The sequence below is a fragment of the Vanacampus margaritifer genome, chromosome 19, assembly GCF_051991255.1.
Source record: "Vanacampus margaritifer isolate UIUO_Vmar chromosome 19, RoL_Vmar_1.0, whole genome shotgun sequence".
NCBI classification, from domain to species: Eukaryota; Metazoa; Chordata; class Actinopteri; order Syngnathiformes; family Syngnathidae; genus Vanacampus; species Vanacampus margaritifer.
In genome coordinates this window covers 14,307,415-14,323,548 of record NC_135450.1, presented here as the reverse complement: position 1 = coordinate 14,323,548, position 16,134 = coordinate 14,307,415, and the positions used below count along the sequence as shown (strand labels likewise).

Below are 16,134 nucleotides of genomic sequence, written 5' to 3'. Positions count from 1 at the left end.
CATGATAAACACACTGATACAATAGTCAAAATATTGATAACTATATGCTACAAACAGTACAATGATGCTAACACATTTAGCATTATTTATTGCTGTGTCTCAATATTTTATCTGGATCAGTATTGCCAACAGTATGTCAGTTTAAACTATTTTAGCATGTCAAAAAAACTTGCACTTAGCCTATAACGTGTTTTGGATCTGTTGGCTAACCCTCAGCTACATTTATATTGCTTACGTTTCTCCTAACTTTTTAAAAATATTGAGATTAAAGGTGGTCTTGGGGGAGGACTGGATGTTGCAAGTGCCCTTTTGACTAACTTCCATTGTGCCATCGTTGTGAAATTCACCAGCAACGTGCGATCAAATGGCACACAAACACATGCCAGAAAGTCACTTTGCATTGATTTAGGAAGACTGAAATCTTTGGCGTGGGATGGTTCGCTACCAGTGAGCATTCCAAGTAGAGTTGTTTGCAAATTCTAAAAAAATAAAAATAAAAATAAATGAAATTTAAATCATTGACCCAGCAAATGATTACATTTCCAACAAAAAAAAAATTTCCTATCATTTTTATGTACAATCCAAAAATGGTAACTTGAGATTTTTGATTGGCTGAACAAATATCCCACATTTTCCAAAACAACAGAGAAAAAGGACAGCAAGTAATGATCTTTCCCTCCTGTTGCAAACCTGGACTCTGTAAACGAAAGGGGAAATCCAGTTCAGCGTTATGTTTACGTTTGTTGGTCAATCCAATGTCCATCACGAGTGAGATAAAAACACAGCTAACAGACTCCGATGTTTACTCTGCGGATGCACAACTACTAAAACAGGAGCAACATGATGAAGATACTTGCCTTTTCCGTGCTCGTCATATTTGTCTTCCAAAAGGTAGGAAAATTAATTCCAACATTACTTTCATCCTTGTCAAGAAAAAAATCAAGAATTGCTCCTGAACCGAGAATACACTTTGGTGGCCTGGTGGGTGGTGTCTGGTCGGTGCTGGATTTCATTTTCCTTTCTTTTCTTTGGTCCTTCCTCGGGTCTCCTGACGGCCTCACGACTCTGGCTGGAAGTGTTGGGTTTAGGTGAACGGTATGGGATTTTTTAATAGGTTTTAGGTGAACTAATACAGCACACTCGCACGCACGCACATACACATACTCACCCACATACAAAAAAAAAAAATAATAAAATAAAATTTAAAAAAATTTAAAAAAAAAAAAAGAGAGAGCAATGATGATGACATGTCAAATCGGTAAAATTACCGAATGAACAATACTGAGCTCTCCAGAAAAAAAAAAATTAAAGAAAAAATAAATAAAAGAAAAAATATATATAATACACTTTACAAAAGTAAATGTATCATTTCTTGACCTAATCCACTTTGAATTTACAGGTGCCAGGCTGCCTCTCATCCTGCTCCATAACTGGCTCAGTAGCCAACTGCGCCTTTCAGAACCTCCACTGGATTCCCTCCCTACCCCCCAACATCACCCACTTGTACTTGGAGATGAACCACATTGGCGAGATCAACGCCACCTCCTTTTCCGGCCTGGAGCTGCTGCAAGAACTGGACTTGGGTCATCAGTATTCAACACTAGTGATCCAAAACGATGCGTTCAGCAGACAGAGACAGCTCAGGAAGTTGGTACTGGGCTTCAATACGATGCTTCAACTCGAGCCGCGGGCCTTTTGGGGACTGTCCAGTTTGCAGAGTCTCTACATGGATTACAGTTCACTTAATGAATCCATCCTGGAGGGAAACTATCTGAAGCCGCTTTCTTCATTAGAGACTCTTGACCTGTTTGGTAACCGCATAAAGAGACTCCAGCCTTCAGATGTATTCCTCAATTTGACTCATCTGAAACATTTGAATCTAAAACTGAATATGATCAACAAAATATGCGAGCCTGATCTAGTTGCCTTCCAGGGAAAGCGATTGGAATCCCTGAATTTAGACTCTAACAACCTTCAGGCATTGTATAGTGAAAGTCTCGATCCACGCACCTGTGGGAATCCTTTCAAAGGAATATCTTTCGGAACACTTGATTTATCCCACAATGGTTTCAGCATAGACAAGTTAAAACTATTTTTTAAAGCTATTGAGGGAACTAAGATCGCTCATCTTAAACTATCAGGACACCTCGGTAAAGGTTTTTCGTTTAGCAATCTCCTGGATGCGGACAGAAGCACTTTTCAGGGCCTCGGCACCAGCTCGGTCATCACGTTGGATCTGTCTAAAAACAGGATATTTGCGTTACAACAGGGAGCGTTCAAGCCGCTATCAGAAGCTCAAGTTATTGATCTTTCTCAAAACAAAATCAATCAAATACACCAAAATGCCTTTGAAGGCCAGGAAGATTTAAAAAATCTCAACCTGTCGAATAATTTACTCGGGGATATTCGCGCTCACAGTTTCGCTCCTCTCGGGAACCTCAAAGTTTTGGATCTGTCTTACAATCACATCGGTGTTTTTGGCTATCAAGCGTTTAGTGGACTTCTAAGTCTGGAAGTACTAAATCTGTCCGGAAACTCTCTCAGGGTGTTTGGCTTCCCCAGCACTCTCCCGAGTTTGAATTACCTCAATTTGAATGACAATAAATTGACCTCCGGCGCGGTGGACACAATCACAACGTTTGCGCCTAACGTCACATATTTGGACATTCAGGACAACAGAGTGGAAAACCTCCAGGGTGCGTACACCTTGATGACTAAGTTGGCGAAACTCCAGCATCTTTTCTATGGAAGGAACCCCATCAAGTGGTGCACAAAGGATACACAATGTTGTGAAAAGAAGCAGAGCCAGGTTAAAGTGCTGGATCTTCACAGCAGCAACTTGCAGTTCATTTGGTCTCAAGGCAAATGTCTCGATCTGTTTGAAGGTCTTCACCGTTTGGTCAGTCTGAGTTTGCGCTCCAACAACTTGCGCTTTCTCCCGGAAGGCGTTTTCAAAGGTCTGACTTCACTTCTTGGGCTGGACCTCTCATCCAATACTTTGACTTATCTCCACCCTGATGTATTTCCCAAAAGCCTCAAAATACTCGACCTGGCCAACAACTTCATAGCGTCACCCGACCCGGCCCTTTTCCGCACTCTTCGCGTCCTTAATTTAAATATGAATCGATTCCACTGTAACTCCAACCTGTCAAAATTCCTGACGTGGATTAAGGGAACAAATGTAACGTTTTGGAGTCCTGTAGAGGAGTTCAGATGTGAATTTCCTATTGCTTTATATAAAGTTGCTCTGTTGGATTACTCCACTCTTTTTCTTGGCACTGGAAGCAAATAAAAATGATTTGTACTTACTAACATATTGTTAATTTAAAAAATAAGAAGAATTTTTTTATTTTTTTTTACCATTTACCCCAAAAAGTGATTCTTGTGAAATGGTAAAATTAAATGGTAAAAAAAAAGCAAAAAAAACTTATTTTTATTTTTTTACCATTTACCCCAAAAAGTGATTCTTGTGAAATGGTAAAAAACAAGCAAAAAAAAAACTAATTTTTTTTACCATTTACCCCAAAAAGTGATTCTTGTGAAATGGTAAAAGTGAAATGGTAAAAAACAAGCAAAAAAAACTTCTTTTTTTTTTTACCATTTACCCCAAAAAGTGATTCTTGTGAAATGGTAAAAGTGAAATGGTAAAAAAAAAAGAAAAGGTTTTTTGTTTGTTTGTTTTTTACCATTTACCCCAAAAAGTGATTCAAGGGCTGTCTGAACAAATTATTTTTTTTCCGTATCATCAGACCAAACGACTTGGGGTTTACCTATTAATGTTAACACTGAAAATTGTTTATGATGTATAATGTATAATAATAAAGTGATTTTTTTTAATGAACTTCCCTTGCTGGCTGCAGTACCACCATCTGCCTGTAGGCAAGACATATTTGTTTTTGTACTCCTCACTTGCGTGCTGTCACGCACGCTACACACCATCTGAAACAAATAAGTTTATCTTGGTGTCATCAGAAAAATGTTTTAGGTTGCTTGTCTTCATCTCAGCCATCTTTATGTAGAATTTTTTTTTTCTAGATCCTTAGAGAGGTTTTTGCCATAAGGTGTCATCAAACCTCAAGTGACCAGATTGAGACCGCCCCCTATTCACACCTGAAACCTTGCAACACCCAGTCACACAACACCTGGGAAGGGAAATGATTGACTGGGCTTAATTTGGATGTTTTCTTGTGCATATTGGGCATTGAAATCCTTCCCTGAATCTGAAATACGATAATCGATTTGGAAGAGCTGCTGGCATTTCTTAGGGTTGTCCACCAGAGGGCGGCATAGAGCTAATAACCACCGGATGATGACGCTACCAACCTTCTACCGACCAGTCCAGAACCCACTGTAACAACATAAAGCACCATATTGTTTTCATCAAGTACTAGATACATGTCTAAATATTTTCAGTTCTAAAATGGAATCAATAATAAAGGATGTAAGAAGAAAACGTGAACATTTATTTTTATTTTGAGCAAGAACATCGTTTGAGTTGGTCTGAAATATTGTTTCATTTGTGCACCACTTATTGCAGATTACATTGGCATATTGTTCTAAAATACACCCCTTGCTCTCCTAATAAAAAGCTGCACTGGTCATGAAATATTTAATCGCTAAGCAGGGGGGGGGCGAGGAAGAGGCCTCTGTAATTCATCTGCTGATAAGACTCACATTGCATGGAGGGAAATTAGAGTGCCTTATGTGTGCGATGTAAAATAATATGTTGGGCGTATTTCAAGAAAATCAACTTCGATAACAATGAATAAAAATATTTTAAAATAAATAAATAAATAAATATATATATAGATATAAAGCTGCTCACATGCAACCGTAAACACACGCTTGATGAAATAGCATAAAATATGACTCCAGAACGCTTGTGTCAGTGTTTTTATTTACGTTTCTTTATACCCAGACAGATGAGCTCGGCACGACTAGCATTTGCTATTTTACAACCATTATAAATATGAGACCACTCCCCCCCCCCCCACTCCGCTATCCATTCCTCAACTGGCAGGTTACCATGGCGACTGGCTCCGTATTCCACCTCCTCCTCCAACAGTCGTTCCTCACTTCCTGATTGTCTTTGGCTCACTGCTTCCATCCCCCCGCCCCCCTCCTTTTTTTTTTTTTTTCCATGGGCATGTCACTTCCTTCCTCCCCCACAACCCTCTCATAGTCATACAATATTTGACAAGGCCGACACAGAACGGCGACTTAACCGACACGTGTATAACAAAGGTTTGTACACTGAGACAATGTACAAAGACATAATTATTAACATCATTTTTTTTTTTTTTTTTTCCTAAATCACATTCACCCTGCCTTTACCGTCAGCGCTATTATGGTATCGTTTCCTCTTAATGTTGCATGAAGTAGAACAAATGAACAGCAGACAGAAAAAATGCATCACTCATGTTCAGTTGACGTCAATAAAAATCTACCCTGACTAATAATTTTACCAAACAGTCCCTTTGATGTTTAAAATCAAATTTCATTCATTTAATAATGTGCAAAATCGTCTTGCATCGCACGCGGCGCCACAAATCGCGCCACGTCCACATTTATGCATCGTTAAAGGTAAACGACACGGAACCTTCATTGAACAGCATGAATGTGAACATTTGGGTGAAGCCTCGAAGCATTTCCTCGTGGAACAGAAATGGGTCAATGAGGTGCTGCAATTGTGATCATCTGCAAACGGTTCCAACAGATGGAAACCTCATATTACATTTATTTTTCATCTGTATTGTCTGTTAGGCTTGTTGGACGCCCTATTAGGACACTCACTGAAATATTTTTTTAACCCTGGAGAACCCATGGGGTCAAATTTGGCCCCTATAAATTCTGCTACTCAAATAAGACCTTTTTTTTTTCCAGCAGTGATTTTGTCCCCGTGTTCTTGTTTCCATTGGCCAAAGTGTGTTTGTACATTCAAAATCCAGTTCTAAAATGCAACAAAAAATATATATTGTTCAATGTAGCTGTGTATTTGATTGATTATTTTCTTAAATTCTAAATAGTTTACTGACAGTTTTTTGTTATTCTGATTTTTCGAAATAATACCCCTAAATCCCAAAAGGGTCAAATTTCGCCCTAATCCTAAATTAGGGAATAAAGGGTTAAAATTGAAAAAAAAAAACATATATTTTGGTGTTCAGTGAATTTATAGCAGTCATTTAATGTATAATTCATAATTTTCCAAAGAAGAAAAGAGTTCTTGGGTTCTCCAGGGTTAAAACTTCAAGAAATATAATTCTATTTTTGATTATATGCATTTATGTGAAATAATTGAACATCATTTTCTTTCTTTTAATGTCTAATTTAATGCATTGGTTATTTGCCATCTTCACAAAATGTGTGTGAAAATTGTTTATTTTTCTTTATAACTCAATTTTAAGGCATATTTATCTTTTAAATGACACATAATGACCTTCTTAATTGACCCACGGCACAGCACATGAATATTTTCTACTGCGAAAGAAGAAAAAAAAAAGACACATGGAGATTTACTCCTTTACGGGAATGCATAATGACATTTCATTTAAACCCCTTAAAGACAAATAAATTAAATATGTACACGGATATCATATCGTACAGGATAGAAGCCACTTTGGTGACACACAAGCACACGCGCGCCCGCACAGACATTTACAACTCTCTCTTTGCTCTCTCACATGCAACGAAGGTTCCGTTTGTTTGTTTTCTGACCATCTTTTTAAGGTCCTTCAATTGACTGCAACCGTTTGTTGTGTTGCTAAAAGAGGTGTTGTTTGTCCCAGCACCAAAATTTTGCAGCAAAATAAATAACAATAAAAAGCTTCGCCAATTCACTGCGCCGACGCCGGCACGGCGGTACAAGCCGAAAGGGAAACATTAGAAGAGGAAGACGTGAGAGACGTTTGGCTTTGACACCTGCCCAAAAAAAAAAAAAAAAAAAAAAAAAAGGTTATTTAAAACCAGCATATGTCAAATAATTGAGTGGGAAAACTGAATCGCAGGTTAACAAGATTATACGTGAACAATGAGATTACAGGCTGCTGAGAGAGGGATGGGGGGTGGCTAATCCTGAATAATTCCATTCAGATGCACCACGTGAAAACCATTGACACTCGCCAGATAGGGGGCTGAGGAATAAAAAAAAAAACGGGATCTTTCCATTAAGCGCTAATGCATGACATAAACTTAAGTGCATATTACTCATTCGCACCCCCGATGGCTGAGGTTCAAGGTCGGCCACTCGACCTTCTGAGCAATCTCTGTGAACTGACGCCTGGTGTAGATAAAGCACTATAAACGTGTGCTTTATTTACTATGTTACCATTAGGATAAAATTTGATGTTTACCTTTTTTGGACTATTTTATTTATTTATTTATTTATTGCAACAGTACCATTAGTAACCCATTCGAACTGAGTGGTTAGATAGTAAACAAGCAAATACAACAAATATGTGTTATGTTTTAAATTCTTTTTATTTATTTTTTAATTATTATTATTATTATTATTATATATATTTAACTTTGGTACTCCGCCGCTTAATTATGATTTTAAAAAATATATAATAGACTGACAACCCTTACAAATATATTTAGAATTAAACATTTTTTTATATTTAACTCATTCACTCCCAGCCATTTTCACTGGAGCAACCCCCTTCGCTCCCGGCTGTTTTACTGGATTTTGACAGAAATACAGGGGGGAAAAAGTATATATTGCAGCAATTAGCATTAGAATAAAGCTAAGTTTCGTCATTATTCAGAAATCTGTTGAAGACACTGGGGGGGGGGGGGGGGGGAGCTTGCTGCAACATGGCCCTGGTTGATCTCTTATACTTTGCTGCCATCTGCTGGCCTTTTTATATATATATAAAAAACTTACCATTGCTTTAAGCGACCTCTTCAGGTCAGAAGCTGCATCAAAGCCTTTTGTATGCGCTAACGTGAAACACATTTTTTTTTAAAGTATAAATAATATTAGATTTTTCTATTTGACTTACCAGGAGCGAGATTTGTGAACGCCTCTGTCGTCGGTAGGCGAGTTGTCCGCAGAGGAGCTTAGGTTTAGCTCTGCATCCTTTAAGCGACCCAATGAGGCCGTGTTCGGAGGGTTCATGTCCAGCTCGAGAAACATGATGTTCTCAGCCTTAACACAAACACACACCGCCATATAAAAACCGCACGACAACACAGTCAAAGTCACAGTCACACAACCCTCACCCTGAATCTGTTATGAGCCCCCATCGTTATGGCAACCCTGGCATATTGGCTGATTGGTCTTTTATATCCTACTGCAGATGTCGGCCTTTTCTTCATCTCCAGGGGTTTGCTGAATAGAAGAAGGAAGTGGAGAGAAATCAGAAATCAATGAGAAGCGGGTTGTATTTACATATTCAAGCAGCGTTAGTCAATCGATCTCAAACCCTGACCTCTCAGCGGGAACCAGAGGCTGGAACTTCCACTGATCCTCTTCAGGGTCAAAAGTCATTCTGCTCATGATTTTATTCTTCTCCTCTGGAGGGATGAAGTTCTCGATGATTAAATACCTACACGGCAAAAATGATACATTCACATTCATATCCTGATTTTAAACACCCTAGTGGATTCAGGTCAGAATCATGTAATTGAAATAAATTTCACGTGGAATTTCTCCGATCAAAGCGAGCTCTGTCCTTACTTGAACTTGAGCTCTCGCGTGAGCTCGTTCTGCGTTTGCTCCAGCTCCTGACGGCTCCTCACGTGCTCGTCGTTTACATCCTGGATCTCCGCTTTGATGCACTGGAGCTTGGCGTACAACTAGGAGAAAAGACGCAGAAGCAAAATGACTCAAGGGTTAATTAGCTGTAACTTGGTCGCCCCTAGCAACAGCAATTGAGGTATTAGTGTAAGGAAAAAATGGAAAAGCTGCATTAGTGACTTCAGCTTGTGACGACAGTAACATTATAAATGTCAGAAAGTCATTTTGTAGTTTAAGGCAGCATGGTGAAAAATCGGCTTGCGCCACAACTTAGACCTGGTTTCACCTGGTCCCGTCTCTTTTCTGTCACCAAAATGGAAAAGCTGCATTAGTGACTTCAGCTTGTGACGACAGTAACATTATAAATGCCAGAAAGTCATTTTGTAGTTTAAGGCAGAATGATGAAAAATCGTCTTGCGCCACAACTTAGACCTGGTTTCACCTGGTCCAGTCTCTTTTCTGTCACCAAAATGGAAAAGCTGCATTAGTGACTTCAGCTTGTGACGACAGTAACATTATAAATGCCAGAAAGTCATTTTGTAGTTTAAGGCAGAATGATGAAAAATCGTCTTGCGCCACAACTTAGACCTGGTTTCACCTGGTCCAGTCTCTTTTCTGTCACCAAAATGGAAAAGCTGCATTAGTGACTTCAGCTTGTGACGACAGTAACATTATAAATGTCAGAAAGTCATTTTGTAGTTTAAGGCAGCATGGTGAAAAATCCGCTTGCGCCACAACTTAGACCTGGTTTCACCTGGTCCCGTCTCTTTTCTGTCACCAAAATGGAAAAGCTGCATTAGTGACTTCAGCTTGTGATGACAGTAACATTATAGATGTCAGAAAGTCATTTTGTAGTTTAAGGCAGCATGGTGAAAAATCGGCTTGCGCCACAACTTAGACCTGGTTTCACCTGGTCCAGTCTCTTTTCTGTCACCAAAATGGAAAAGCTGCATTAGTGACTTCAGCTTGTGACGACAGTAACATTATAAATGTCAGAAAGTCATTTTGTAGTTTAAGGCAGCATGGTGAACTATCGGCTTGCGCCACAACTTAGACCTGGTTTCACCTGGTCCAGTCTCTTTTCTGTCACCAAAATGGAAAAGCTGCATTAGTGACTTCAGCTTGTGACGACAGTAACATTATAAATGTCAGAAAGTCATTTTGTAGTTTAAGGCAGCATGGTGAACTATCGGCTTGCACCACAACTTAGACCTGGTTTCACCTGGTCCCGTCTCTTTTCTGTCACCAAAATGGAAAAGCTGCATTAGTGACTTCAGCTTGTGACGACAGTAACATTATAAATGTCAGAAAGTCATTTTGTAGTTCAAGGCAGCATGGTGAAAAATCGGCTTGCGCCACAACTTAGACCTGGTTTCACCTGGTCCAGTCTCTTTTCTGTCACCAAAATGGAAAAGCTGCATTAGTGACTTCAGCTTGTGACGACAGTAACATTATAAATGTCAGAAAGTCATTTTGTAGTTTAAGGCAGCATGGTGAACTATCGGCTTGCGCCACAACTTAGACCTGGTTTCACCTGGTCCAGTCTCTTTTCTGTCACCAAAATGGAAAAGCTGCATTAGTGACTTCAGCTTGTGACGACAGTAACATTATAAATGTCAGAAAGTCATTTTGTAGTTTAAGGCAGCATGGTGAAAAAACGGCTTGCGCCACAACTTAGACCTGGTTTCACCTGGTCCAGTCTCTTTTCTGTCACCAAAATGGAAAAGCTGCATTAGTGACTTCAGCTTGTGACGACAGTAACATTATAAATGTCAGAAAGTCATTTTGTAGTTTAAGGCAGCATGGTGAAAAATCGGCTTGCGCCACAACTTAGACCTGGTTTCACCTGGTCCAGTCTCTTTTCTGTCACCAAAATGGAAAAGCTGCATTAGTGACTTCAGCTTGTGACGACAGTAACATTATAAATGTCAGAAAGTCATTTTGTAGTTTAAGGCAGCATGGTGAAAAATCGGCTTGCGCCACAACTTAGACCTGGTTTCACCTGGTCCAGTCTCTTTTCTGTCACCAAAATGGAAAAGCTGCATTAGTGACTTCAGCTTGTGATGACAGTAACATTATAGATGTCAGAAAGTCATTTTGTAGTTTAAGGCAGCATGGTGAAATATCGGCTTGCGCCACAACTTAGACCTGGTTTCACCTGGTCCAGTCTCTTTTCTGTCACCAAAATTAAGATGCACCACTTTTAGTGCTCCGAGTTGGTTAAATGAGACTGCAATGGAGTTAACTTCTTCCAGTATTTGAGATCTCTACCTTCTTGAGTTTCTTGGTTTTGGCCTCGACCTCTTGCTGCAGAGAAGTAAAAGTCTCCCTCAGCTCCAGCGTCTCGTCGTCCTGGACCAACATCTTCTGCTGCATCTCCCGCTCGCTGCGCGACTTGAAGCATTCGTAGAAAAACAACAATGACAATCCACAGCCATCCAGTACATTCTGCAAAGACGCATACCTGCTCCGCAATTTCCTGCCTTTTCACCTCCAGCATCTTCTGCTGCTCGTTGGTGTGATCTGTGATGTTCTTTCCGCCGACCAGCAACTTGCTCTCTATTGCCTGGAATAGAGTAACAAGAGACTGCAGTCAATACTCAACACAAAGCAGTTTTAGCATCCCAGTGACTAGCCACTCGTATGTATACAAATAGTTACACTCACTCATCCTGGCTCGATGCAGCTGATAAGGCAAACGGACGTGGGCAGCTCCACCAGCCCCATGATGACACTAAGCTACAACAAGCTGAGCTGTGCTCCAACGCGATGAATTAAACATCGACTGGGCGCATCAATAAAAACCTCATTAATCTTGCTTGACGGCTGATATGTGGACTGTAAAGTCGGTTACTCGTAAGGGAGCAAATGATTTCTCATCTCACTATCGCTGTACATAAAGTCCACATATTAATACATCATGTTGGGGGTGTGGCTGAAATGTTTGCTAATACTGTATTCTCGGTCAGTTTCATGCTGTTTTATGTTCTTAAATGATAAGAGAAAATCTGCAATATATATTTGAATAAATAAAAAAAAATTGACAAATCTCTTCCCTTTTTTGTAGTGCTGATTTTTTTTAAACATTTATTGAACATATAAGAATAATGGAAATCAGACAATCCAATGTACATGAAGCATAATATAAATAAAAATTATAAACAGAGGGGGAAACTAAAGTAAAAAAAAAAAGAGACAAAAAAACATTCAGTAGCTTCAAGAGGGTTTAAAAAAATAATTCTTCATGGATATTAATTATCAAACGAGATTTCTTGTTCGTTACAAATTTAAGAGACTTAAAATAATTGTGAATTTCAATCAAAAATAATTTGAATAAAAGGTTTCAAGTTTAGAAATGTACATTCATGGATATAAAACTTGCCCAATGAAACATACAAATTAACCAACGTTGACCATTTTTTGTTCTTAAATTCAAAAAGGGTAGACAAATCTATGAGATGAACAGTAGTAGCTATTTTGACGGCAAAAAAAAGCGCATTTGAGTAAGCGTGGTTTGTTAAAAATTATTAGTATTAATGGCAGCTGTGTCAGGTTGTCAACCTCAAACTGTGCGGAGTCATTTTTGTCTTTAACCCCTTAACGTTCAAAAAAGTAATCCGACGGCTCTCGGGGCACTTGCTAGGTAGCCGCTAACACTGGAGCCACCGCTAAAACGCTGGCAACAAGTACCATATAATGCCATGTCAGAGTAATTATTATTTTAAATCACCCTTTATTAGCGATTGAACTTGATGTCAGGAAGCGGTTGTGTTGTTGACGGTGGCAACAGTTTGCGACAGCAATATACGCCGCAGCTAGTCTGGAAGACGAGTAACGTTACGGTACGCCGCAACACGCTGCCGGAAACAATTTCAAAATAAAAGTATACCAAGGCATTGATGTCCATTTAAAAAAAAATTGTTAAGGTTTATTTTGAAGTTGATTACAGCAATTGTTACTGTAGTTGATTTGACTTTTTCTTGACAGTGTACACTAAATTAGTGGGTACACGGGGCAGAAAAACACGACAGCACCAGTGCATACACAAACTGTACGTTTCTGTAGTGTAATCACCCACTTCTATAGTGTAAGATAAGACAAAAGTTTTTTTTGGGGGGGAAATGCAGAGACCCTAAAGATGGCGAAACAATCGAGTGTTTGTTTATTGTGAGCAGCCTATACGTTCTGTGCACTTGCACATACCACACTCTTGCTGCTGTCCACTTAATAATTAATGAGAGCGCAGAAAACACACAAACACTTGTGTAAACGGGTACAGTGGAGGCCTTCAGAGAGAAAGCGGCAAGGGTTTTACAGAAAGCCCCTTTGTTTAGCGGCCTGCCTTTGTCTTCCGTGTGTGTATGTTGTTTGTTTCCACCTCTGTGAGGACAAACAATATTTTAAAAATCAACTGGGGGTGACACGTGCACCCGAGGGACCAGCCAACTTAAGTGGGTGGTTTGAAGGCTAAGAATTGGGTTCAGACTTTTACAATTGTGAACTTTGCAGAGAGGCGTTATGGAATGGATATTTTTTTTTAAAATGCTCTAGTGTTATGTTATATTATGTTACAGCTATAAAAAGACGTGCATGTCCTTTGTGCTCAGTCACATTCATTGTGCTCCATTAATGGGCTGATTCATGTTAGGGGGTTTTTCTCGCATGCGTGTTCCTTCCTCCTGATAGGCTGGTTATTGTTACAGAGGAGAGAGTACTGTACATGCAGGCTTGAGGTCAGTCAGCATTTTAAACGAGTGCCTTGGGATTATCTGTAATAGGTAATAGTAAATCATATACCCCAAACTATTCAGACCTTGGCCATATTTGAAGTTGAAGCAATATTTTATTTCACATCGTTCAGCTGGAAATTGCACCAAAAATAAAGCAGCAAAAGACTAACAAGTTGTGTTTGAGGTGCGCATTTTTTTATTTTTTGGACAATTTTGGGTAAATGCAATATTTCCATTGATCAACATTAAAATTCAGTAACCTAGTAAGCCTAGGTTTTTGTCATACACCATAGAGGTTTATTCCAACACAGCAAATGATGTAGTGTTAAATTGGGTTAAAAATCTAGTGTTAATTATTTTCGAGTTACCGGGTGTTGATTTGGGTGTCATTTGAACACGCACGGTGAAGAAAAAGCTCTATGGGTGGTGTTATTTCAGCGAGTCAAACTCATTGACTCCAGGCTGAGTTACCTTATACAGTAACATACCACAAAATATGTCTTATGTAATTTTACTTTTATGAGTGAAATATCCGCTGTGTAACTCACTACGATTACTGACTTGGTCAAATTTGCCAAATATACGCATAAGAAGTCTCCTATGAAGTCCATCTGAAATGAAACAAGTGTGCTGCCGTCCTATCTAATCCTCTTGCATTTGTTTCATCCTTAGACTGAGTGAAGAAAGAGTGGGAAAAGTTTCCTAATGAGCTTCTTTGAATTTGACGGCCAATCCCCGGTGAAGCCTGCCTGGTCCCCGCAGGGGAGCGGCTGAGCTATAAATACGACGTGACGACAACAGGTCTCGCGTGCGCAACAGAAAGACCAAAAAGAAGACGGAAGCAAAGAGGAGGGTTTGAAGGTGAAATGACAGGAGGCAGGAGGAAGTCACAAAGGTCAAGCAATCGCCAGTAGAGGTGCACCTCACATCAGGTTGCTGTTTGTAGACATTTTAGGGGGGAAACAATCAATTGAATCGAATAGTTTTCATTGTATTTTCAGTTGTTTTTAATCAAACTAATGGAAAACATTTCTTCATTCTTTAACTCATTCACTGCCATTGACGGCTATAGACGTCAAAAATTCATTTGAACTATTTCTATTAGTTTAACATTTTTTCCCACTTTTTTTAACAAGAGTATAGAAACCTATAATTTTTTTAATTTACATTTAGAACAGATATAAAAGGTGTGATTAATTGTGATTACAAATTTTAATCGCCTGATGGCCCCAATTTTATTTTATTTTTTTAATTCATTCATTGCCATTGACGACTATAAACGTCAAAAATTCATTTAAACTATTTCTATTAGTTTAACTTATTTTTTTCACTTTTGTTAACAAGAGTATGAAAACCTAGATTTTTTTATTGTACATTTAGAACAGATATAAAATTTATGACTAATCGTGAGTTAAGTAGTGAAGTCATGCGATTAATTACAATTTAAAAAATGTATCGCCTGTCGAATGAATTTATGGCAGTGAATGAGTTAAATTAGCAGCTTCACTGTTTTTCCATTATCTCTACAGCACTCCCAAACATCAATATTTCAGTGAGGTCTTCACTGCTGAAAGACAGAGAGCAGCCACGGGACGTTTTAGTTCATCCGCTTACACACACACACAAGCGCCATTTCACAGGCCTTTTTCCTTCGCCAATGAAACAGAGGGAAAAAAGCAAAACAGGAAACAGTCAATCTACCCTGAAAAGAATGCACATATTGTGTACATGAGGACCAGAGTTGAGGTCACGTGACATGGTGTGAGTCGCATTAGAAACTACCCCTTCTCCAAGAAGTTACAAGAATGGTTCCTTAACTCATTCACTGCTATTGACGGTTATAAACGTCAAAAAAATCATTTTAACTATTTCTATTTGTTTAACATTTTTTTTTCCACTTTTGTTAACAAGAGTATGAAAACCTATATTTTTTTTTCGTACATTCAGAACAGATATGACATTTGTGATCAAACCGCGAGTTAACTAGTGAAGTCATGCGATTAATTACAATGAAAAAAACTTTAATCGTCCGACGCCTCGAATTTTTAATAATATTTTCTTTCTTAAAAAAATAAAATAAAATTCACTGCTGTTGACGGCTATAAACGTCAAAAAAATCCTTTTAACTATTTCTATTAGTTTAACATTTTTTTCCACTTTTGTTAACAAGAGTATGAAAACCTATAATTTTTTTCGTACATTCAGAACAGATATGAAATTTGTGATCAACCGCGAGTTAACTAGTGAAGTCATGCGATTAATTACAATGAAAAAAACTTTAATCGTCCGACGCCTCAAATTTTTAATAATATTTTCTTTCTTTAAAAAAATAATAATAATTCACTGCTGTTGACGGCTATAAACGTCAAAAATTAATTTGAACTATTTCTATTAGTTTAACATTTTTTTCCACTTTTGTTAACAAGAGTATGAAAACCTATAATTTTTTTGGTACATTTAGAACAGATATTTAAAAATTTTGATTAATCGTGAGTTAACTAGTGAAGTCATGTGATTAATTACAATTTTAAAAAATAATTTTAATAATCTATTTTTTTAACATGAATTTATGGCAGTGAATGAGTTAATATGTTCTAGATTTGAATGACAGATCAGTCAAAAATATTTTACAGTGAGCTTGTTGAACAAGACAAGGAAGGATGTCTG

General features: G+C 38.4%; 1 protein-coding gene and 1 pseudogene across 2 annotated transcripts in view; one reads left to right on the top strand and one right to left on the bottom strand.

Moving 5' to 3' along the window:
• The first annotated feature begins 783 nt into the window (after positions 1-783).
• Positions 784-3,145, top strand: LOC144039184 (toll-like receptor 5; annotated as a pseudogene). Its single transcript, XR_013289381.1, has 2 exons — positions 784-891; positions 1,400-3,145. The product of XR_013289381.1 is annotated as a toll-like receptor 5 (transcript).
• A 3,215-nt stretch (positions 3,146-6,360) lies between these two features.
• Positions 6,361-16,134, bottom strand: part of kif3ca (kinesin family member 3Ca) — a 14,978-nt gene continuing 5,204 nt past the window's right edge. The window contains exons 2-8 of the mRNA XM_077552213.1: positions 11,202-11,303; positions 11,009-11,131; positions 8,678-8,796; positions 8,430-8,546; positions 8,221-8,329; positions 8,001-8,146; positions 6,361-6,918 (exon numbers count right to left, since the gene is read on the bottom strand). Coding sequence (XP_077408339.1) covers positions 6,834-6,918; positions 8,001-8,146; positions 8,221-8,329; positions 8,430-8,546; positions 8,678-8,796; positions 11,009-11,131; positions 11,202-11,303 — 801 coding nt within the window. The 3' untranslated portion in view covers positions 6,361-6,833. The remainder of the gene's footprint in view (positions 6,919-8,000; positions 8,147-8,220; positions 8,330-8,429; positions 8,547-8,677; positions 8,797-11,008; positions 11,132-11,201; positions 11,304-16,134) is intronic.